The sequence below is a fragment of the Lutra lutra genome, chromosome 7 (assembly GCF_902655055.1).
Source record: "Lutra lutra chromosome 7, mLutLut1.2, whole genome shotgun sequence".
Classification (NCBI taxonomy): domain Eukaryota; kingdom Metazoa; phylum Chordata; class Mammalia; order Carnivora; family Mustelidae; genus Lutra; species Lutra lutra.
The window spans coordinates 28,681,749-28,706,179 of NC_062284.1; the positions used below are offsets into that span (position 1 = coordinate 28,681,749).

Here is a 24,431-nt window from a genome sequence, read left to right on the forward strand (position 1 = left end):
GTAAAATGTCAGAGCTGGTATTCAGGATAATGATTATAAAGTTATTAGCTGGGCTTGAAAAAAAGTATAAAAGACACTGGGGAATCTCTTAGTGCAGAAAAAAATCTAATCAGGCCAGAATTAAAAATGTTTTAACTGTGATGCAGTCTATAATGGATCCTCTAACAACTAGGGTAAATGAGGCAAAAGAGTGAGTTAGTGACATAGAAGACAAGATGATGGAAAGGAAGGAAACTGAAGAAAAGAGAGAAAAACAACTACCAGATCATGAAGGAAAACTGAGAAATGAGCAAAACCATAAAATGAAAGTGTCAGAATTATTGGGGTCCGAAAGAAGGAAGAGAGAAGGTATATTTGAGCAAATTATAGCTAAGAACTTCCCTAACCGGGGGAAGGAAACAGGCATTCAAGTCTAAGAGGCACAGAGAACTCCCCTCAAAATCAACAAAAATAGGTCAACATCATGACATATCATAGTGAAACCTGAAAACTACAAAAAGAGAGACAGAATTTTGAAAGCAGCTCAGGAAAGAAGATCATTAACATACAAGGGTTGACACTTAGGCTAGGAGCAGACCTGTCCACAGAGACCTGGCAGGCTGGAAAGCCATGGCATGATATATTCAACACAGTAAATGGGAAAAATATGTAGCCAAGAAAACTGTCCAGAAAGGCTGTTATTCAGATTAGAAGGAGAAAAAGAGCTTCCAAAATAAACAAAAACTAAAGGAGTTCATGAACTCTAAACTAGCTCCACAAGAAATATTAAAGGGGACACTGTGAGTGGGCAAGAGAGACTAAAAAGTAAAGACTAGAAAGGAAGAGATAATCTATAGGAACAGTGACTTTACAAGTAATACAATGGCAATAAACTTATATCTTTCAATAAGTATTCTGAATGTAAATGAACTAGATGCTCCTATCAAAAGACACAGGAGGGGCGCCTGGGTGGCTCAGTGGGTTAAGCCTCTGTCTTCGGCTCAGGTCATGATTTCAGGGTCCTGGGATCGAGCCCCACATGGGGCTCTCTGCTCAGCGGGGAGCCTGCTTCCTCCTCTCTCGCTGCCTCCTTCCTCCTCTCTGTACCTGCTTCTCTGCCTACTTGTGACCTCTGTCAAATGAATAAATAAAATCTTTAAAAAAAAAAAAAAAGACACAGGATACCAGAATGGATAAAAAAAAAAAAAAGCCCCATTGATACGCTGCTTATAAGAGATTCATTTGACACCCAAAGATGACTCCAAATTGAAAGTGAGGGGGTGGAGACCAATTTATCATGCTAATGGACATCAAAAGAAAGCTAGAGAAGCCTCCTTTATATGTCATCCTTATATCAGACAAACTAGATTTTATTTATTTATTTTTTAAGATTATATTTATTTATTTGACAGAGAGAGAGAGAGAGATCACAAGTAGGCAGAGAGGCAGGCAGAGAGAGAGAGGGAAGCAGGCTCCCCGCAGAGCAGTGAGGCCAACGTGGGACTCGATCCCAGGACCCTGAGATCACAACCTGAGCCAAAGACAGAGGCTTAACCCACTGAGCCACCCAGGCACCCCACAAACTAGATTTTAAACTAAAGACTGTGATATAAGATGAAAAGGGACTCTACATCTTAATAAAGGGGTCTATCCGAGAAGAAGATCTAATAATTTTAAGTATTTATGCTCCAAATTTGGGAGCAGCCAAATATATAAATCAATTCACAACAACCTTAAAGAACTCATTGATAATAATACAATAATAGTAGGGGATATTAACACCTCACTCACAGCAAAGGACACATCATCTAAGCAGAAGATCAACAAAGAAACAAAGGCTTTAAATGACTCACTGGACCAGATGGACATAACATATATTCAGAGCATTTCATCCTAAAGCAGAATATACATTCTTTCGAATGCACATGAAACATTCTCCAGAATAGATCACATACTAGGTCACAAATCAGGCCTCAACTGGTAAGAAGAGACTGAGATCATACCATGAATATTTTCGGACTACAATGCCATGAAACTTGGAAATCAAACACAAGAAAAAATTTGGAAGGAACACAAATACATGGAGGTTGAAGAACATTCTACTAAAGAATAAATGGGTCAACCAGAAAATTAAAGAAGAAATTAAAAAAAAAAATACATGGAAGCCAATGAAAATGAAAATATGACAAATCCAAAAACCACTGGGATGCAGCAAAAGCCGTCCTAGGAGAGAAGTATATAGAAATACAGGCCTTCCTCAAGAAACAAGAAGGTCTCACATACACAATCTAACATTACACCTAAAGTAGCTAGAAAAAGAACAGCAAATAAAGCCTAAATCCAGCAGGAGAAGAGAAATAATAAAGATTAGAGCAGAAACCAATGAAATAGAATTTTAAAAAAAAAAAAGTGAAACAGATCGACAAAATTAGGAGCTGGTTCTGTGAAAGAATAAACAAGAATCATAAACCCCTAGGTACAGTTATCAAAAAGAAGAAAAAGGACCTAAATAAAATGATGAATGAAAGAGTAGAGGTCATAACCAACACAAAAGAAATAGAATCAATTATAAGAGAATATTATGAGTGCTCATATGGTAACAAATTAGGCAATCTAGACTAGGAAATGGGTAAATTCCTAGAAACATATAAACTACCAGCACTGAAACAGGAAGAAATAGAAAGTCTGAACAGACCCATAACCAACAAAGAACTTAAATCAATAATCAAAAATCTCCCAACAAATAAGAATCTAGGGCCAGACTTGGGTGCCTAGGTGGCTCAGTTGATTAAGTGTCTGCCTTCGGTTCAGGTCATGATTCCAGGGTCCTGGGATAGAGCTCTGCATCAGGTTCTCTGCTCAGCAGAGAGTCTGCTTCTCCCTCTCCCTCTGCCTGCTGCTTGTACTCTGTCAAATAAATAAAATCTTTAAAAACAAAACAAACAACAACAACAACAACAACAACAACAGCAAAAAGAATCCAGGACCAGGTGGCTTCCCAGGGAAAGACAACCAAACATTTAAAGAAGAATTAATAAATATTCTTCTGAAATTGTTTCAAAAAAACAGTAATGGAAAGAAAACTTCCAAACTCATTGTATGAGGCCAACATTACCTTGATCCCAAAACCAGAAAAAGACCAATAAAAAGAAGAATTACAGACCAATATTCCTGATGAAAAAGGACGCAAAAATTCTCACAAAGATCCTAGTCAATAGGATCCAACAGTACATTAGAAGTATTATTCACCACAATCTGGTGGGATTTATTCCTAGGTAGCAGGGGTGGTTCAACATCCCCAAATCAATCAACATGATAAACCACATTAATAAAAGGAGAAATAAGAACCATATAATCCTTCCATTAGATGCAGAAAAAGCACTTGACAAAATACAGCATCCATTCTTGAAAAAAACCCTCATAAAGTAGGGACAGACAGAATATACCTCAACATCATAAAGGCCATATATGAAAGACCCACAGGTAATACCATCCTCAATGGAGAAAAACTGAGCGCTTTTTCCCTAAGGTCAGTAACATGACAGGAATATCCATTCTCACCACTATTGTTCAATATACAGCTGGAAGTCCCAGCCTCAGCAATCAGACAACAAAAAGAAATAAAAGGCATCCAGATTGGCAAGGAAGAAGTCAAACTTTCACTCTCCCCAGAGGACATGATAATCTATGTAGAAAACCTGAAAGAATAAAAAAAATGGTAGAACTGATACACAAATTTATCAAAGTCAGAGTATATAAAATGAACACAGGGAAGTCTGTTACATTTCTATACACCAATAATAAAGTAGCAGAAAGAGAAATGAAAGAATCAAACCCATTTAAAATTGCAACAAAATTGTTGTAGGAATTACCCCAGCCAAAGAGGTAAAAGATCTGCACTCTGATGAAAGAAATTGAGGAAGACAAGAAGAAATGGAAAAACATTTCATGCTCATGGACTGGAACAAATATTATTTAAATGTCTATATTACCCAAAGCAATCTATGCATTCAATGCATACCCTATCAAAATAATACCAGCATTTTTCACAGAGCTAGAATAAACAATTCTGATATTTGCATGAAACCAGAAAAGCCCCTGAAAAGCCAAAGCAATCTTGAAAAAGAAAAGCAAAGCTGGGGGCACCATAATTCTGGACTTCAATTTCTATTACAAAGTTGTAGTGATCAAGGCAGTATGGCACTGGCACAAAAACTGACACATAGATCCATGGAACAAAAGAGAAATCCCAGAAATGAACCCAAGAATGTATGGTCAATTAATCTTCAACAAAGCAGGAAAGAGTCAAAAAAACAACAACAAAAAAAAACCACACACAATTCTGGGGCACCTGGTCATTAAGCACCTGACTTTGGCTCAGGTCATGATCCCAGATCCCACATTGTGCTCCCTGCTCAGCAGGAAGCCTGCTTCTCCCCCTCCTGGAGCTTGTGTTCCCTCTCTTGCTGTGTCTCTCTCTATCAAATAAATAAATAAAATCTTAGAAGAAAGAAAGAAAAATAAAGAAAGAGAAAAAAACAATTTCTCCAACAAAGGATATTGGGAAAACTGGACAGCAACATGCAAAAGAATGAAACTGGATCACTGTGTTACACCATATATGAACACAAATTCAAAGTGGATTAAAGACCTATAAGTGAGACCTGAAACCATCAAAATCCTAGAGGACAGCACAGGTAGTAATCTCTCTGACATCAGCCACAGCAACTTACCAGATATGTCTCCGAGGCAAAGGAAACAAAAGCAAAAACTATTGGGACTTCATCAAAATAAAAAGCTTCTGCAAGGTGAAGTAAACAATCAAGAAAACCAAAAAGCAACCAGCAGAATGAGAGAAGATATTTGCTAAGGACATATCTGATAAAGGGTTAGTATCCAGTATCCATGAAGAACTTAAAAATTCAACACACAAAAAACAAATAATCCAGTTAAAAATGGTGTATCTGTGACATGACATAAATAGACATTTTTCCAAAGAAGACATCCAGATGGCCAACAGACATTAAGAAAAGATGCTCAACATCACTCATCATCAGGGAAAATAGAAATCAAAACTACAATGAGGTATTACTTCACACATGTCAGAATGGCTAAAATGAACAACACAGGAAACAAGTGTTGGCGAGAATATGGAAAAGTGAAACCCTCTTAAATTGTTGGTGTGAATGCAAACTGGTGCAGCCACTATAGAAGACCGTATGGAGGTTCCTCCAAAAGTTAAAAATAGAACTACACTACAATCTAGCAATTGCACTAACAGGTATTTACCCAAAGCAAACAAAAATACTAATTTGAAGGGATACATGCACCCTGATGATTACAGCATCATCATCAATAATAGCGAAAATATGGAAAGAGCCCAGATGTTGATCAATGTATGAATGAATAAAGATGTGGTGTACATATATACAATGGATTATTCAACCATAAAAAAAAGAATGAAATCTTGTCATTTGCAACCAAGTGGATGGAGCTAGAGAGTATCGTGCTAAGTGAAATAAGTCAGTCAAAGACAAATACCATATGATTTCACTTGCATGTGGAATTAAGAAACAAAACAAACAAACATGGGGGAAAAGAGAAGAAAATCAAGAAACAGACTCTTAAATACAGAGAACAAACTGATGGTTATAGGAGGGGAGATGGGTGGGGCAAATGGATTAAATAGGTGATGGGGATTAAGAAGGGCAGTTGTGATGAGCACCTGGTGTTGTTTATAAGTGTCGAATCAGTATATTCTATACCTGAAAGTCAAAAAAGACAAAAACAAACAAAAATCACAAAATTTTTACAATTTCCTTTTTTTAATATAGAATTGAGCAAGCTGAATCTAATAGTGGAAATGCAAAAGGGCCAAGGCAGCCCTAATAATAAAAAATAAAGTAAGGGATACTAATAGATACCAAGAATTATGGTAAAGCTTTGAGAATTAAGGTAGGAGATAGAAAAAGTGACCACTGGACCAGAAGATAGAGCCTACAAACAGAATCATGCATACATGGAAGCTTCATTTATATTAGAAATTTTATAGATTTGTAGGGAAAAAATTGATGCCTAAATTAGAATTTCTCCACATGGAGAAAAAAAATGAAATTGGATTCCTACCTCAACCCATACAATTAAATAAATTCTAAGTAGATAATGATTTTACTATGAAAAAAAACACCAAAACAAAACATTTTGGGTTTTTTTTTCATCTCCATTCTTCATTTAGCCAGCATATAGTACATCGTAAGTTTTTGATGTAGTGTTCAACGATTCATTAGTTGCATGTAACACCCAGTGCTCAACACAACATGTGTCCTCTTTAACTACAACATTTTGAAGAATATCTAATGACTCCAGAGAGGAAGGGATTTCATAAACAAGATTAAAAAAAAAGCACAAATCACAAAGTTTGTTCAGGTTTACTGCGTTGCAATCAAGAATTATATTAATCAGGGGCGCCTGGGTGGCTCAGTGGGTTAAGCCGCTGCCTTCGGCTCAGGTCATGATCTCAGGGTCCTGGGATCGAGTCCCGCATCGGGCTCTCTGCTCAGCGAGAGGCCTGCTTCCCTCTCTCTCTCTCTCTCTGCCTGCCTCTCCGTCTACTTGTGATCTCTCTCTCTGTCAAATAAATTAAAAAAAAAAAAATCTTAAAAAAAAAGAATTATATTAATGGGGGGGTGATTAAGTAGGTGATGAGCACCAAGTGTTGTAGGGAAGTGCTGAGTCACTAGATTATACACCTGAAACTACTATTATATTGTATATTCACTAACTGGAGTTTAAACAAAAACTAAGAAAAGGAATTATGTTAATTAAAAGCCATCATAAAGAGTAAAAAGACAACCAATAACCCATAAAAATATTTGCAACAAATGTATCTGACAAAGAATTGATATCTAGTAAAGATAATTCCCAAATATCAAGAAGAAAATATTCCAATAGAGAAAGGAACAAAAAATTTAAATAGGCACTTTACATTAAAAAAAAAAAATTTGTGTAGTTGGTAAGTATGAGCAAAGTTGCTCAGCCTTATTAATCTTGGCCAACTAGAAAAGCATATTAAAACCACAAAGAGCTATCTTCTCATGTGCACTAAATTTGCCACAATTAAGAGGTCAGAAAATATATTATTAGGTGTAGAGCAACCAAAACGACTTGGATGTAGCCAGTTAAATGTCTTTTCCTGGATCTTTGAATCTTAAGTGATTTCAAAATGTAGGGATGGCTGAAGGTCATTTATCATAATCAGAGTGGCAATATGCTGACTAGACTGCTTCCATCAAAAGACCACCACTGTGCTCTTGTGACCTAGCCTTTGACACCTACCATATCCAAGCTTGTTCCTCTAACTTCCTATCACTTTTACTCCCAATATTTTCCAAAAACTCTCTTTGCTTAAGCTAGCCAGTATCAAATTCTGTTTTCTGCAATCAAAAAAATCTTGAAATATCAAGTTTCTCATTCAGTAGGACGATTCAAAAGGTTTCTATTTTAAGTACAATCACGTAATTCCTGGAAATTGAAATTCAGTACATTTCTGTATTTGTGACTATTTCTTTAAAAATCTACATGACAAGAAATGGCTTTACTTTTAGACATGATTTGAATATCCACTCATGACATCAAGTTCATCAGGATCAAAATCATAACAGCAAATGAGGTACCTAGCTCTTTCTCGGGCAGCATCCTCACGGGCTTTTTCTTTTTCTTGCCTCTGTTGTTCAATTCGGGCTTCTTGTTCTTTTCTTCTCATCAACAATTCTTCTACACGGGCCTGCCGTTCTGCCTCTAGAGCTCTCTTGCGTTCCTACAATCAGAAAGAAAAGTTTTAAAATATTAGAATTAAGTGTAAAGTGAAAATAATTAAAGGTGGCACCATTTTGACATAAATTTATATGTCAAGCCAAGTAGACATACTTGGCTTGCTACTAGGTATGCTTCTCAGAATTAAAAAAAAATAATAAGTACCAGTGATATGTGGTTTTTATATGTCCTTTATCAGTGTTATACATAATTATAAGAATAAATGCTCCTTGAAGCAGACACTATGTTATTTATACTCTGTGAGAACCTAACATGCATTTTGTGGTTAATCACTTCTAAACCCTCATATTCACAGATGATTTCAGAAATGCCAGAACATGATGAAAAAGTGTAGTTAACAAATTTCTTAACTAAGCACCCATGAAGGAGTTAAGGGGCAGGGTGGGGGGAGGGCCTGTGACAAGGATAAAGAGCTATCATAATACAGCACAGTGGGTAAGAGAGTGGGCACTGGGTCAGATTCCCTGATTTTGTTTCATGACCTTATTATTTACTGGCTCAGGAACACTGGTCTCGGTATATTATAAACGTGCCTTCATTTTCTGGAAGACAAATAACAATACTACTAATGTCTTCAGATATTCTGAAGAACAAATGAGATAATGCATAAAAAATACGAGAGGGCCTGGCATATAGAAAATTTTCAGTAATTATCATCATCAAGGCAGAAGATAATCAAAATACTATGTCCTATGTATATTTTTGCCTACTAGGAGTACACTGCTGACTATCACCATATTACTAGCTGTACTGATATATTTTTATGTGCATGTAGTTTTATTTTTTCTGTTTGGCATTTTATATACACTTTTTATATGAGGATACTTTCTGTTACATAATTAAGAAAAAATTTCTACCATGTTTTTAGAGGTTTTGTTTCCATCATGGCTCCTAATATTCTGTTTTGTTAAAATCACATGTTGACATTTTTATCTCCAATGTCTTTCAGCATTCTTTTAAACATATTAACCTCCATATTTACTAATACAGCATTATGGGTAAATATCAAGACTATCTTGAAATTATTATTCTTTCTTCATGGAAAGTGTATATATTACTACATCTTCAGTTTCTCTTAATGATATTATTTTTCATTTCTATTATCTTTTTTTATTTGTATTTTAATCACCCAGTGCTCCACACAAATACACTCCTTAATCTCTACCACCTATATTTCACCCATCCCCCCAACCGCCTCCCCCCTGGTATCCATCAGTTTGTTATCTATTGTTAAATCTGTTTCTTGGTTTGTCTCTCTTCCTTTCCTCAGCGCCTTTGTTTCTTAAATTCCACATGACTGAAATCATATGGTGTCTTTCTCCGACTTATTTCACTTAGCATTATACTGTCTAGCTCTAACCATGTCATTGCAAACAGCAAGATTTCATTCTTTGTTATGGCTGAATATTCCATTTTAGGTATATATACCACATCTTTTTCTACTCATCAGTGAATGGACACTTGGGCTGCTTCCATTTATCTTGGCTAGTGTAAAGAATGGTGCTATAAACATAGGGATTTTTTTTTTTAGAGAGAGCATGAAAGTGAGTGGGGAAAGAGGGGGAAAGGGAGAGAGAACCTTAAGCAGGCTCCACACTAGGGCTTCATCTCATGATCCTGAGATCATGAAATCAAGAGTCAGACGCTTAACAGACTAAGCCACCGAGGCGCCCCCATTTTTAATTTTTGGAGGCATCTCCATAGTATTTTCCAGAATGCCTGCACCAGTCTGCATTGCCACCAACAGTGCACGAAGATTCCTTTTTCTCCACATCCTCACCAACATCTGTTGTTTCTTGTGTTGTTGATTTTAGCCATTCTGACAGGTGTGAAGTGATATCTTATTGTAGTTTTGATCTATATTTCCCTGGCACTGAGTAATGATGAACATATTTTCATGTACTGCTAATATACTAATTATTTGTTTTGTGGGTATTGAGTTTTATAAGATATAAGATACATATATAGGATTTCAACCCTTCGTAGATATGGCATTTGCAAGTATCTTCTCCCATTCCATAGGCTGTCAATACAGACATTTTTAACAACAAAGAAATCTGAATTTAAGAGAAAACTCTTTTGTTTAGATTTTCTTCATTAGAGATAATTTTCTGTGCCAGATTTAATTGTTTTTAGTCTTAAAGAGTTTTTGAGATCTTAGAGAGCAACACAAGTTTCCACATATTATGCTTACCTAGTACTGTAAAATAACTATAACCAGTTTGTGTATAGTATACCCGACATAAAGAATATATTTAAAAACCTAACCGCATGTCTCCAGCAATCTGTAATCTGCCACACACACCTTCCTGAAATCAGTGCATTCTCTCTAATTCCCAGTCCCTTCCTGTCCTGGACCCCCCTACCCACCAAAAAAAAACCCAAAACAAAAATAAGTAGGGACTTTTTGGCTTATGAATTTAAAAATATTTTCTTCCACTGGGGTAGATAGGGTTTGTTGTAGGTATGAAGTTACTGTTGTCAGTGTAATTACGTATTAGAAGTATTCATGCCTTCTCAGTGTTCTCTAAACAGGAACCGTTTTATTATTTTTTTCTGTCACTTATTGGGCACTTACTATGCTAAACACTTAGCTAAGTCCTTACTCATATAAGCAGTTTTGACATCACGACAAACTGGGGCTCTCTAAGGCAAAATGACTTGCACAAGGCTATATAAGTAATAGTTAGAAGAACCTAGATCAGTGTGGCCAGGGAGAGATTGTGTGAGCTACCTGGGAAATGGGGATGAATACAATCAAAAACATAGGAAACAACAGGTGTCAGTGAGGATGTGGAGAAAAAGGAAGCCTCGCTCTTGCACTGTTGGTGGGAATGCAAACTGGTACAGCAATTCTGGAAAATAGTATGAAGATTCCTAAAAAGTTAAAAATAGAATTACTCTCATGGGGCACCTGGGTGGCTCAGGGAGTTAAGCCTCTGCCTTCAGCTCAAGTCATGATCTCAGGGTCCTGGGATCGAGCCCTGCAGTGGGCTCTCTGCTCAGCCAGGAGCTTGCTTCCTCCTCTCCTTGCCTCTCTGACTACTTGTGATCTCTGTCAAATAAATAAATAAAATCTTTAAAAAAAAATAGAATTACCCTCTGATCCAGCAATGTCACTATTGGGTATTTACCCCCAAAACAGAAAAACACTATTTCAAATGAATACAAGCACCTCTATTTTTATAGCAGTATTCTTTACAATAGCCAAGATATGGAAGCAGCCCAAGTGTCCACTGACTGATGAGTGGATAAAGAAGATGTGGTATACACACACACACACACGTGCATGCACACACACACACACACACATCCCAGAATATTATTCTGTCATGAAAAGGAATAAAACTCTGCCATTTACAACGACATGGATAGAGCTAGAAAGTATATGCTAAGTGAAATAAGTCAGAGAAAGACAAATACCATATGATTTCACTCATCTGTGGGATTTAAGAAACAAATGTGCAAAGGAAAAAGAAAGAGACAAACCAAGAAACAGACTGTTAACTACAGAGAACCAAATGATAGTTACCGGGGGGGATGGGTTGGGGTACCCCCAGTGCGGGGGGATGGGTGAAATAGGTGGTGGGGATTAAGGAGGGCACTTATGAACTTATGATGAGCACTGGGTGATGTATGAAATTGTTGAATCACTATATTGTACAACTGAAACTAATATAACACTATATGTTAACTGAAATTAAAAGAAAAGCTTAAAAAAAATCTGTATTATGTCTGAAAACATGTTTCACAATAAAATCCAAAAGGCTTAGGCATTAAATATAAAAAACTAAACCAGAACTTTTCACTTCATATTTTATAAAACCAAAAGCTTTAAAAATACACTTTCAAAAATTATAAAATGGTCTTATAAATAATATATGTGTATATATATACTTTATGTGTATGTGCAATGTAGCCAAGTTGACTCCATATAACATCAACTTGCTGATTTTATTCATGTATGTAAGATATACTCCAACGATGTATAAGAAGAAATAACTGGACTTCAAACAGTATTCAGTCTTTCAATTTTTGTTTTTAATTAATGGAAAAAGATAATTGGTAACTATAGTTAATGAACAAAATCGGTAAGTTCAGCTACTATTTTCCTTTCTAAAATTTAAGTTTTTTAAATAAAAGAAACTTGGTACCCCACATAAGCATTTCATACAGGACAGGAGTTCCATAACTATCTGTTAAATGAAGCATAACTTTATAAAATAATATGCATTATAAATCTAATCACATACAAATAATGAATTAGAAAGATGTCTAATTCTTAGCCTTCTGAAACCTCTGAAACACTCACATACTTTCCTTTATAGTCAGGGATTTGTTTATGGCAGCCTAAGAATGGATAATACAAATCCCTACCATTTTAGGCCTATAATTCAAATGATTAGGGCAAAAGGAATGGCAGAATATCTAAAGAAATTGGACTTCAAACTAACCAATAATTTACATAAGAAAAATGACAAATTGAGAATATAGTATAATTCTTAGTATTTTACGTACAAAAAGAAGGATCACAATTGCCTGTAACCGTTTAAGGGAATGCTAAAATGTTAAAGTAGTGAAAGTAGACAGAGGACCTTAATATTATTTTATCTCAAGAAATTGGGGCATTAGTGCCTTGCACATCTAGTAATGACTACACATTAAAAAAATTTTAGTTATATATATGCTACATATTATCAGTGAACTTTTCCAACATCAAAAATGTCAAGTCCTATTGGGTAGGGTATGTGCTAGGTAAGTGCTGTGAAGTGTGTAAACCTTGCGATTCACAGACCTGTACCCCTGGGGATAAAAACACATTATATGTTTATAAAAAAATTAAAAAAATTTTTTTAAATGTCAAGTCCTTTTTCCTAGCCTGTGCAAAAGAGGTTTTTTCCTCCTCTTCTCAAGGAAATGTGCCTTGCCTGTGAAGACACTCCTAACAGCGTGGAGGCGGCCCTTGCAGCTGGCATGCAGGTGGTCAAGGTTCCAGATGGAAACGTGCACCAACACTTGACATCAAAGGCCACTCTGGTACTGGATTCCCTGCTGGACTTCCAGCCCAAGCTTTCGGTTTGCTGCCCTACAAGTGAACAGCCTGCCACACTTCTCTGGGAGTCATGGCCATTGCACCCACTCTGATAACCCATGCCACCCAGAAAAATCACCATGTAAGTAGTACTTCCAGCCCATGAGGTTGGCCTTCTCATCCCATGTGGGCTTGGCCTACTCTGGCTGCTGCTGACAATCATGACACAGGTGAGAAACAGCAAAGCAGAAACAGTCCAGAACAGAGATCAAAATACTCATTTGCATAATCATAAACAATATATGAATGATCATACAATGTCATTATATTTGAATAACCATGTAAGAGTCATATACAGCAAATATATATACATACATATACACGGCTGTATATGAGTACTCGTACATATACATATATATATGTGTATTTGTACATGCGCATATATATGTAAAATATATCCTTTTCCAAGGCAAAGTGAAATTAAATTTGTGTTCATTTCTTTTCTTTTTTAGTTTTTCTAAACCCTGGCTGTAAAAGGTAAAATGTGTGTAGGTGTGGGTGTGTGTTTGTGTGTATGCTTATATATATGTATATGCTTATATGTGTATGAATAAATATGTCATAATCATGTATTTCCTACACTACTTCACTTGCTTAAGTGTTGGTCTTAATGTGCCATAGCAACCGCTAAAAGAGATGGTAACTGTATTTGGTTTGCAATCTGAGTAGAAAAGCCAAGTCATGGATATAGCCCTGAGAATACATCTTCTTTCTAAGCAAAATTGAGTATTTCTGTGGCCTCAAAATCTCTCTGTGGACCTCTACTCAAAAGCAAATTTGGAGTCATACCATCTTTTCAGTGTGAAGAAAATGTAGCTTGAATCTTACATCTAGATGAATGTCCACATTTGAGGATGTTTTCTACCTCAAAAAAAAAAAATCCTCCTCCTCTAAAAACATTTATTTTTCTAATACAGTCTTTGACACAAATATAATTTGAATTCAGAACGCACACTTGCCATAAAGTCTTATGGGCAAGACTATCTACCGCCATAAAGTCTTATGGTCAAAATCTAAAACAGTTTATAAATATCAGTACAATTTATGTGTTGACCTTTCTTCCTATTCTGAAATGGTAGCTAAATTGGGATTTAACCACAGAGGACAAAAGCTAAGCAATCAAAAGTATCCGATGATACTGCCCAATAAAGGACAGGTATTCCTTGTCATGAGCATAAAGATTGCCCAGATCTATAAGGCTATATATACTGGTTCAAACACAATCCTTTTGTGTGGAATGGTAGGAGAATATTCTTATGCAACACAATTAGCAAAATATAAATAATCTGTCCAAAGCAATTTAGTCTTTCACCTGGTTGAGACTAGACATTCAAACTCTATGACTGCTCCATATTGATGAAAACACTGATTATCTTATCTGAAGGAATACACATTGTCTTTTGGCAATCAGACTTCATGTTTCCAGAATGCTGTAGCAAACCATGCACCCTTGGGTCAAGACTAGGTTTTAATCCTTTTTAGATCCTCAGCACATAGCTCAGAGCCTAGGATATGGCAGGTGTTCAATAACTGCTTGCCAAATAAAATTCTACCTGAACAGCTTCATCACGTGCTTGTTTTTCCTCCTGTCTTCGCTGACGTTCTTCCTGTAACTCATTAAGCCTCTGCTCGTATTCCTTCAATTTTGATAAGACATCATGGCGCTTATTCTGGGCTTCAAGGGTATTTATGAAGGCAATTTCATTTACCTTCAATAAAAACAAAGAAAGTGAGTATCAAATCAAGTTAATTCTAAGACACACCACAAAAATAAGAAACCTAACAGCAGTCTTTGATAGTAATATAAACTACTAATAAGGCATAAAACAAAACAGCTTTTTTCTTTTAATATTTGCCTCAAAAATGGATAGTAATCCAGTGTATGTAAGAAACCCAAAGGCATAAGAATTGATTTAGAATAAATATTTTAGTGGCAGATCTTAAGTTAAGAAACAAATCAAGATTCTTAAAAAAACATAAAGTTCTACTTAATTAATTATAATTTGCAATTATATAAGTTATATTAAGATTTAAATAGGTACATACATGTTATTCTAATGAACTTGGGAAAGCAAACTTAAAATAAGCAATAAATCATTTTTCTTCAACATATAGCAAATAAGTGACAATTAGGAACAACGTAGTAAAGTATCTATGACATCCTCAACTTCACATATGCTGATACTTACTAGCCAAGTTTTTCTAGAAAGCATAGTTTTTATGAGTAAAGTTTAGTGAAAGATAAAGCTGGAAAGAGTTGGTTGGGATCAAATTTCTCATTTTTGAAAGCCAGAGTGAAGGCATACTACAGTGAAATGGTAGACTGACTCTGACAGAAGTACAGACTCCAGGAATCCATGCTGGTGGAATAAAACCTATCATGAGACATGTTAAAAAATCTCAGACAAGACAGTTTGAAATAAGTCTAACGAAGATGTCCCAACCCCCTTGCCACGTGGTCACTTTTTAAAGTAGGATAATAACATAACCATCTTTCAAACTGTACTGAAAGTATAAGACAAACAGCTATACTCAAGGAAAAGGAATCATACTACATCAGGGCTCACATGTTAAGCATAATCAAGATCAAAGAAAAAGGAATGGGACTTAATGCTATAGACAAAATAAATATAGACAAAATAAACTAAAGTTAGAGGGAAGAGTGTGCAAAAGTTGGGTAAAAATTTCAAACTGTGATGTTGGTCAAAGGGTACAAAGTTTCAATCATGCAAGATGAGTGAGTAAGTTTTAGAGATGTACAGCATGGTGATGACACTTAAAAATACTTGAAATTTGCTAAGAAGATAGATCTTCAATTTTCTCAGCACATATGCAAACACATAAATGGTAATTAAGTAGAGGTGACCGATATGTTAATTAGCTAGGCTGTGATCATTCCACAATGTATGTGTATACTAAAACATCATGCTGTAAACCTTAATATATACAATTTCAATATGGCAATGATATCTCAATAAAGCTATAAATAAGTAAACAGAACAGAAGTTAACAGAAAAATAAAAAACCCAGTCTAGAAGAAAACATAACCAAAGGAAAACCAGAAAACTCCCTCGGCAAACTTTTTAATATAAAAGAAGTTAAAAAAAAAAAAAAAAAACCCTGAATTTAAAGGTGCAAAAAAATGGTAAGAGAACAAAACAATAAAAGATTAGAAAGCTAAGGAAACAAAGTTAGGACAAAATTAACTCTATCACTGAATTAGAAAAAGCATGGAGCAAATAAAAATGACAAAAAATGATATCACTAATAGAGGCAAGTCTTAATGTTAACATTAACATTATGTAATGCTAACATAGCATTAACAATGTTAATGCAGAACTAAAATGAAAATTTATGTATAAGTAATAAGCTCTGAATATAATGAACAGGTCAAGATGGCCAAATACAAGGATGAATAATATCTATAGTTAAGAAAGAAAAGGGCACCTGGGTGGTTCAGTCAGTTAAGCACTGGACTCTTGGTTTAGAGCTCAGGTCATGATCTCAGGGTCCTGGGATTAAGCCCTGCCTCCAGTTCCAGGTTCTACACACAACATGGAGCCTGCTTGTCCCTCTCCACATCCCCCTGCTCTTCCCTCCACTCATGTGCACTCTCTCATAATTAAATAAGTAAATAAAATCTTTGAAAACAAAAAAGACAAAATAAAATATTCCAACATATAATATGGAAAACTTTCTATGGGGAGAAAAAAGAAAGCAAACTGAAAATTGAAAGAGCACATGTTATTTCATGAAAAAATGTTTAATACCAAGAATATCCTTATTAAATCTTATTAAATTATAAAATGCTAAGGAAGAAGAATAAATGTAAGCTTCCAAGCAGTAAATGCAAATCACCTACAAGAAGGAGAGGAGGAAAACTCAGTATAGCCTCAGGCTTCTCCCCAGAAGTAGTTAATGCTAGAAGAAAATAAAGTCTACAAAATTTTGAAGGAAAAACATTATGAACCATGAACCTGATCTCTAGCAAAAATGTATTCAGACAGAAATCCCACATCCTTAGATATGGAAGAACTCAAGGAATAGAGCATATATAAGTTCTTCCTGACAAAATCACTTGTTAATAAAATCCACCCAACCAGAGACAAGTCAAAACAAACAACTCATAAATGGAGAATGAGTGAAGCTGTAAGTCCACTTATATACAGAAGGAAAACTACACTAAGGAATTTATAATTTCAGAACAAAGTATAAATGTTATCTATCTTAACAATGTAAAAACAATAAAACTATGAAAAATTGTTGGGAGGAGATTAGGACAATAGAAAGAAATGGTAGTGCTAGTTTCCTCAAAACTTTATACAATGAAATAGAGTGTAGTAAATATAAGCATTCTAAACTCTGAATTCTTCATAATTTTCATAACCTTAAAAGAAATTATTAAAACAATGCCTTTTGTGAGAAAGAAACATTTATTACAAATCAAAAATTCCCTCAATTTTACTGCCATTTTACTTCCATCTCTTAAAATGGAAATAAAATCAAGTTTAATACTTCTTATTCATAAGTATCATTTATAGTATAATTCTATTTTTTTTAAGTTACATATTCATGCCATCTGAATATTATTCTAGAGAGATGTCTGGACAGTATTCGCCATTAGGTATATGTCTTTGGTGGCTATTTCTGAGGTGGAATTTTGAGTTGCTCTTGCTATATTGCTTCAGTTCTTTAAAATGAAAACAATTTCTATAATAATGATGGCTATTACTCTTAGTATAAAATAATATTAAAGAAAGCTAGGGAAATGCATTTATACTAAGACTTGAAGATAAACGAAAGTCTCTGAAAGTTTTTGAGAAAAGAGGTAATACAATAATATCTTGCAGAAAGATTAATTTAAAGGGAAAAGGGAAAAAAAGGCAAGCATACCAACTACAAATATTTAGGAGGGAGATTAAAAAAAAAAAAAAACACCTGGTGACAGTTATGATAAAAACACATGAGAAACTAAAGAACTATAGAATCTTTAGCTGAGTATATACATGGGAAATGGGGGAAGAAGTAAAAAAGATCAGCTTATCTTTTTGCTATATACAAAAGAATTACTCAAAACAACAATAACAACAACAGTGAATCAAAGTAAATGATCAGAACTTTCCCAAGTCTAAGTTAATGGGAAATTAGTGATAGCATTATCTGAAATACATATTTCAGGAGAAGCAGATAGTCCAGGAGACAGAAGCAGTGACCTGATGAGTTCCAATGAATACAATCATCAAGAAATAGATAACTGAATCCAAACATCAGTTGTGGCCACAAAACAAGTCTTAACAAATTCCAAAAGACTAAAGTCATGCCATGCATCTTTTCCAACCACAACACCATGAAACTAGAAATCAAACACAAGAAAAAATTCTGGAAAGAACAGAAAAATAAGGAGGTTAAATAACATGCTACTAAACAATGAATGGGTCAACCAAGAAATCAAAGAGAAAATTTAAAAATACCTAGAGATAAGTGAAAACATAACAGTCCAAAATCTTTGTGATGCAACAAATGCTCTCCTAAGAGGGACGATTACAATATAGACCTACCTCAAGCAGCAAGAAAAAGCTCAAATAAACAACCTAAACTTATACCTAAATGACCTAGAAAAAGAACAACAAACAAAATAAACAACAGTACAAGGAAAGAAACAATAAGGATTACAAGCAGAAATAAATTAAATAGAAACTAAGAAAACCATAGAGGAGATCAGTAAAACCAGGAGCTGGTTGTTTGAAAAGATCATCAAAATTGTAAACCTTTAGACGGACACATTAAAAATTTTTTTTTCCAAACAAAATCAGAAACAAATCAGACACAAGAGAAATACAAAGGATTTTAAGAATATGCCATGAAAAATTATATGCGAACAAATGGACAACATAAAAAAAATGGATAAATATAAACCAATTAATAACAAAATCAAAGAAAGACATCAACAAGAATACAATAATAGTAGGGGATTTTAACACTCCCCTCACTAAAATGGACAGATCATCCAAGCAAAAGATCAACAAGGAAATGAAGGCCTAAAATGACACACTGGACCAGATGGACATCACAGATATATTCAGAACATTTCATCCCAAAGCAACAGAATGCACATTCTTCTCTAGTGCACATGGAACATTCTCCAGAATAGATCACATTCTTGGTCTAAATCAAGTCTCAACCGGTATCAAAAGATTGGGATCATTCCCTGCATATTTTCAGACCACAATGCTCTAAAGCTAGAACTCAATAACAAGAGGAAATTTGGAAAGAACCCAAATACAGGGAGACTAAACAGCATCCTTCTAAAGAATGAATGGGTCAACCAGGAAATTAAAGAAGAATTGAAAAAATTTATGGAAACAAATGATAATGAAAACACAACCGTTCAGAATCTGTGGGACACAACAAAGGCAGTCCTGAGAGGAAAATATATAGCGGTACAAGCCTCTCTCAAGAAACAAGAAAGGTCTCAGGTACACAACCTAACCCTACACCTAAAGGAGCTGGAGAAAGAACAAGAAAGAAACCCTAAACCCAGCAGGAGAAGAGAAATCATAAAGATTAGAGCAGAAATCAATGAAATAGAAACCAAAAAAACAATAGAACAAATCAACGAAACTAGGAGCTGGTTCTTTGAAAGAATTATTAAGATTGATAAACCCCTGGCCAGACTTATCAAAAAGAAAAGAGAAAGGACCCAAATAAATAAAATCATGAATGAAAGAGGAGAGATCACAACGAACACCAACGAAATACAGACAATTATAAGAACATACTATGAGCAACTCTACGCCAACAAATTTGACAATCTGGAAGAAATGGATGCATTCCTAGAGACATATAAACTACCACAACTGAACCAGGAAGAAATAGAAAGCCTGAACAGACCCATAACCAGTAAGGAGATTGAAACAGTCATCAAAAATCTCCAAAATAACAAAAGCCCAGGGCCAGACGGCTTCCCGGGGGAATTCTACCAAACATTTAAAGAAGAACTAATTCCTATTCTCCTGAAACTGTTCCAAAAAATAGAAATAGAAGGAAAACTTCCAAACTCATTTTATGAGGCCAGCATCACCTTCATCCCAAAACCAGACAAGGATCCCATCAAAAAAGAGAACTACAGACCAATATCCTTGATGAACACAGATGCAAAAATTCTCGCCAAAATACTAGCCAATAGGATTCAACAGTACATTAAAAGGATTATTCACCACGACCAAGTGGGATTTATTCCAGGGCTGCAAGGTTGGTTCAACATCCACAAATCAATCAATGTGATACAACACATTAATAAAAGAAAGAACAAGAACCATATGATACTCTCCATAGATGCTGAAAAAGCATTTGACAAAGTACAGCATCCCTTCCTGATCAAAACTCTTCAAAGTGTAGGGATAGAGGGCACATACCTCAATATTATCAAAGCCATCTATGAAAACCCCACGGCAAATATCATTCTCAATGGAGAAAAACTGAAAGCTTTTCCGCTAAGGTCAGGAACACGGCAGGGATGTCCGTTATCACCACTGCTATTCAACGTAGTACTAGAAGTCCTAGCCTCAGCAATCAGACAACAAAAGGAAATTAAAGGCATCCAAATCAGCAAAGAAGAAGTCAAACTTTCACTCTTTGCAGATGATATGATACTATATGTGGAAAACCCAAAAGACTCCACTCCAAAACTGCTAGAACTTGTACAAGAATTCACTAAAGTGTCAGGATATAAAATCAATGCACAGAAATCAGTTGCATTTCTCTACACCAACAACAAGACAGAAGAAAGAGAAATTAAGGAGTCCATCCCATTTACAACTGCACCCAAAACTATAAGATACCTAGGAATAAACCTAACCAAAGAGGCTAAGAATCTATACACAGAAAACTATAAAGTACTCATGAAAGAAATTGAGGAAGACACAAAGAAATGGAAAAATGTTCCATGCTCCTGGATTGGAAGAATAAATATTGTGAAAATGTCTGTGCTACCTAAAGCAATCTACACATTTAATGCAATTCCTATCAAAGTACCATCCATTTTTTTCAAGGAAATGGAACAAATAATCCTAAAATTTATATGGAACCAGAAAAGACCTCGAATAGCCAAAGGAATATTGAAAAAGAAAGCCAAAGTTGGTGGCATCACAATTCCGGACTTCAAGCTCTATTACAAAGCTGTCATCATCAAGACAGCATGGTACTGGCACAAAAACAGACACATAGATCAATGGAACAGAATAGCGAGCCCAGAAATAGACCCTCAACTCTATGGTCAACTCATCTTCGACAAAGCAGGAAAGAATGTCCAATGGAAAAAAGACAGCCTCTTCAATAAATGGTGTTGGGAAAATTGGACAGCCACATGCAGAAAAATGAAATTGGATCATTTCCTTATACCACACACGAAAATAGACTCAAAATGGATGAAAGATCTCAATGTGAGAAAGGAATCCATCAAAATCCTTGAGGAGAACACAGGCAGCAACCTCTTCGACCTCAACCACAGCAACATCTTCCTAGGAACATCGCCAAAGGCAAGGGAAGCAAGGGCAAAAATGAACTATTGGGATTTTATCAAGATCAAAAGCTTTTGCACAGCAAAGGAAACAGTGAACAAAACCAAAAGACAACTGACAGAATGGGAGAAGATATTTGCAAATGACATATCAGATAAAGGGCTAGTGTCCAAAATCTATAAAGAACTTAGCAAACTCAACACCCAAAGAACAAATAATCCAATCAAGAAATGGGCAGAGGACATGAACAGACATTTCTGCAAAGAAGACATCCAGATGGCCAACAGACACATGAAAAAGTGCTCCATATCACTCGGCATCAGGGAAATACAAATCAAAACCACAATGAGATATCACCTCACACCAGTCAGAATGGCTAAAATTAACAAGTCAGGAAATGACAGATGCTGGCGAGGACGCGGAGAAAGGGGAACCCTCCTACACTGTTGGTGGGAATGCAAGCTGGTGCAACCACTCTGGAAAACAGCATGGAGGTTCCTCAAAATGTTGAAAATAGAACTACCCTATGACCCAGCAATTGCACTGCTGGGTATTTACCCTAAAGATACAAACGTAGTGATCCGAAGGGGCACGTGCACCCGAATGTTTATAGCCGCAATGTCTACAATAGCCAAACTATGGAAAGAACCTAGATGTCCATCAACAGATGAATGGATAAAGAAGATGTGGTATATATACACAATGGAATACTATGCAGCCATCAAAAGAAATGAAATCTTGCCATTTGCGACGACGTGGATGGAACTAGAGGGTATCATGCTTAGCGAAATAAGTCAATCGGAGAAAGACAACTATCATATGATCTCCCTGATATGAGGGAGAGGAGATGCAACATGGGGGGTTGAGGGGGTAGGAGAAGAGTAAATGAAACAAGATGGGATTGGGAGGGAGACAAACCATAAGTGACTCTTAATCTCACAAAACAAACTGAGGGTTGATGGGGGGAGGGGGTTGGGAGAGGGCGTGGGGTTGTGGATATTGGGGAGGGTATGTGCTGTGGTTGTGGGGTGTGTAAACCTGGCGATTCGCATGCCTGTACCCCTGGGGATAAAAATATATGTTTATAAAGCTGTAAAAAAAAAAAAAAAAAAAAGAAAGAAAGAAAGAAAGAAAGGATGAATACCCAAGTTTTGTAGCAACATGGACGGGACTGGAAGAGATTATGCTGAGTGAAATAAGTCAAGCAGAGAGAGTCAATTATCATATGGTTTCACTTATTTGTGGAGCATAACAAATAGCATGGAGGACAAGGGGAGATGGAGAGGGGAGTTGAGGGAAATTGGAAGGGGAGGTGAACCATGAGAGACTATGGACTTTGAAAAACGATCTGGGAATTTTGAAGGGGTGGGGGGTGGGAGGTTGGGGCACCAGGTGGTGGGTATTGTGGAGGGCACAGATTGCATGGAGCACTGGGTGTGGTGCAAAAATAATGAATACTGTTATGCTGAAAAAATAAAAAAAATTTAAAAAAAAAAAAAAATCATGAATGAAAGAGGAGAGATCACAACGAACACCAACGAAATACAGACAATTATAAGAACATACTATGAGCAACTCTACGCCAACAAATTTGACAATCTGGAAGAAATGGATGCATTCCTAGAGACATATAAACTACCACAACTGAACCAGGAAGAAATAGAAAGCCTGAACAGACCCATAACCAGTAAGGAGATTGAAACAGTCATCAAAAATCTCCAAAATAACAAAAGCCCAGGGCCAGACGGCTTCCCGGGGGAATTCTACCAAACATTTAAAGAAGAACTAATTCCTATTCTCCTGAAACTGTTCCAAAAAATAGAAATAGAAGGAAAACTTCCAAACTCATTTTATGAGGCCAGCATCACCTTCATCTCAAAACCAGACAAGGATCCCATCAAAAAAGAGAACTACAGACCAATATCCTTGATGAACACAGATGCAAAAATTCTCGCCAAAATACTAGCCAATAGGATTCAACAGTACATTAAAAGGATTATTCACCACGACCAAGTGGGATTTATTCCAGGGCTGCAAGGTTGGTTCAACATCCACAAATCAATCAATGTGATACAACACATTAATAAAAGAAAGAACAAGAACCATATGATACTCTCCATAGATGCTGAAAAAGCATTTGACAAAGTACAGCATCCCTTCCTGATCAAAACTCTTCAAAGTGTAGGGATAGAGGGCACATACCTCAATATTATCAAAGCCATCTATGAAAACCCCACGGCAAATATCATTCTCAATGGAGAAAAACTGAAAGCTTTTCCGCTAAGGTCAGGAACACGGCAGGGATGTCCGTTATCACCACTGCTATTCAACGTAGTACTAGAAGTCCTAGCCTCAGCAATCAGACAACAAAAGGAAATTAAAGGCATCCAAATCAGCAAAGAAGAAGTCAAACTTTCACTCTTTGCAGATGATATGATACTATATGTGGAAAACCCAAAAGACTCCACTCCAAAACTGCTAGAACTTGTACAAGAATTCACTAAAGTGTCAGGATATAAAATCAATGCACAGAAATCAGTTGCATTTCTCTACACCAACAACAAGACAGAAGAAAGAGAAATTAAGGAGTCCATCCCATTTACAACTGCACCCAAAACTATAAGATACCTAGGAATAAACCTAACCAAAGAGGCTAAGAATCTATACACAGAAAACTATAAAGTACTCATGAAAGAAATTGAGGAAGACACAAAGAAATGGAAAAATGTTCCATGCTCCTGGATTGGAAGAATAAATATTGTGAAAATGTCTGTGCTACCTAAAGCAATCTACACATTTAATGCAATTCCTATCAAAGTACCATCCATTTTTTTCAAGGAAATGGAACAAATAATCCTAAAATTTATATGGAACCAGAAAAGACCTCGAATAGCCAAAGGAATATTGAAAAAGAAAGCCAAAGTTGGTGGCATCACAATTCCGGACTTCAAGCTCTATTACAAAGCTGTCATCATCAAGACAGCATGGTACTGGCACAAAAACAGACA

General features: G+C 35.9%; 1 protein-coding gene across 1 annotated transcript in view; it reads right to left on the bottom strand.

The window, feature by feature from the left end:
- SCAPER (S-phase cyclin A associated protein in the ER) overlaps positions 1 to 24,431 on the bottom strand; it is a 478,259-nt gene that overhangs the window by 314,808 nt on the left and 139,020 nt on the right. Inside the window, 2 exon segments of the mRNA XM_047736200.1 lie at positions 7,653 to 7,795; positions 14,458 to 14,613. Coding sequence (XP_047592156.1) covers positions 7,653 to 7,795; positions 14,458 to 14,613 — 299 coding nt within the window.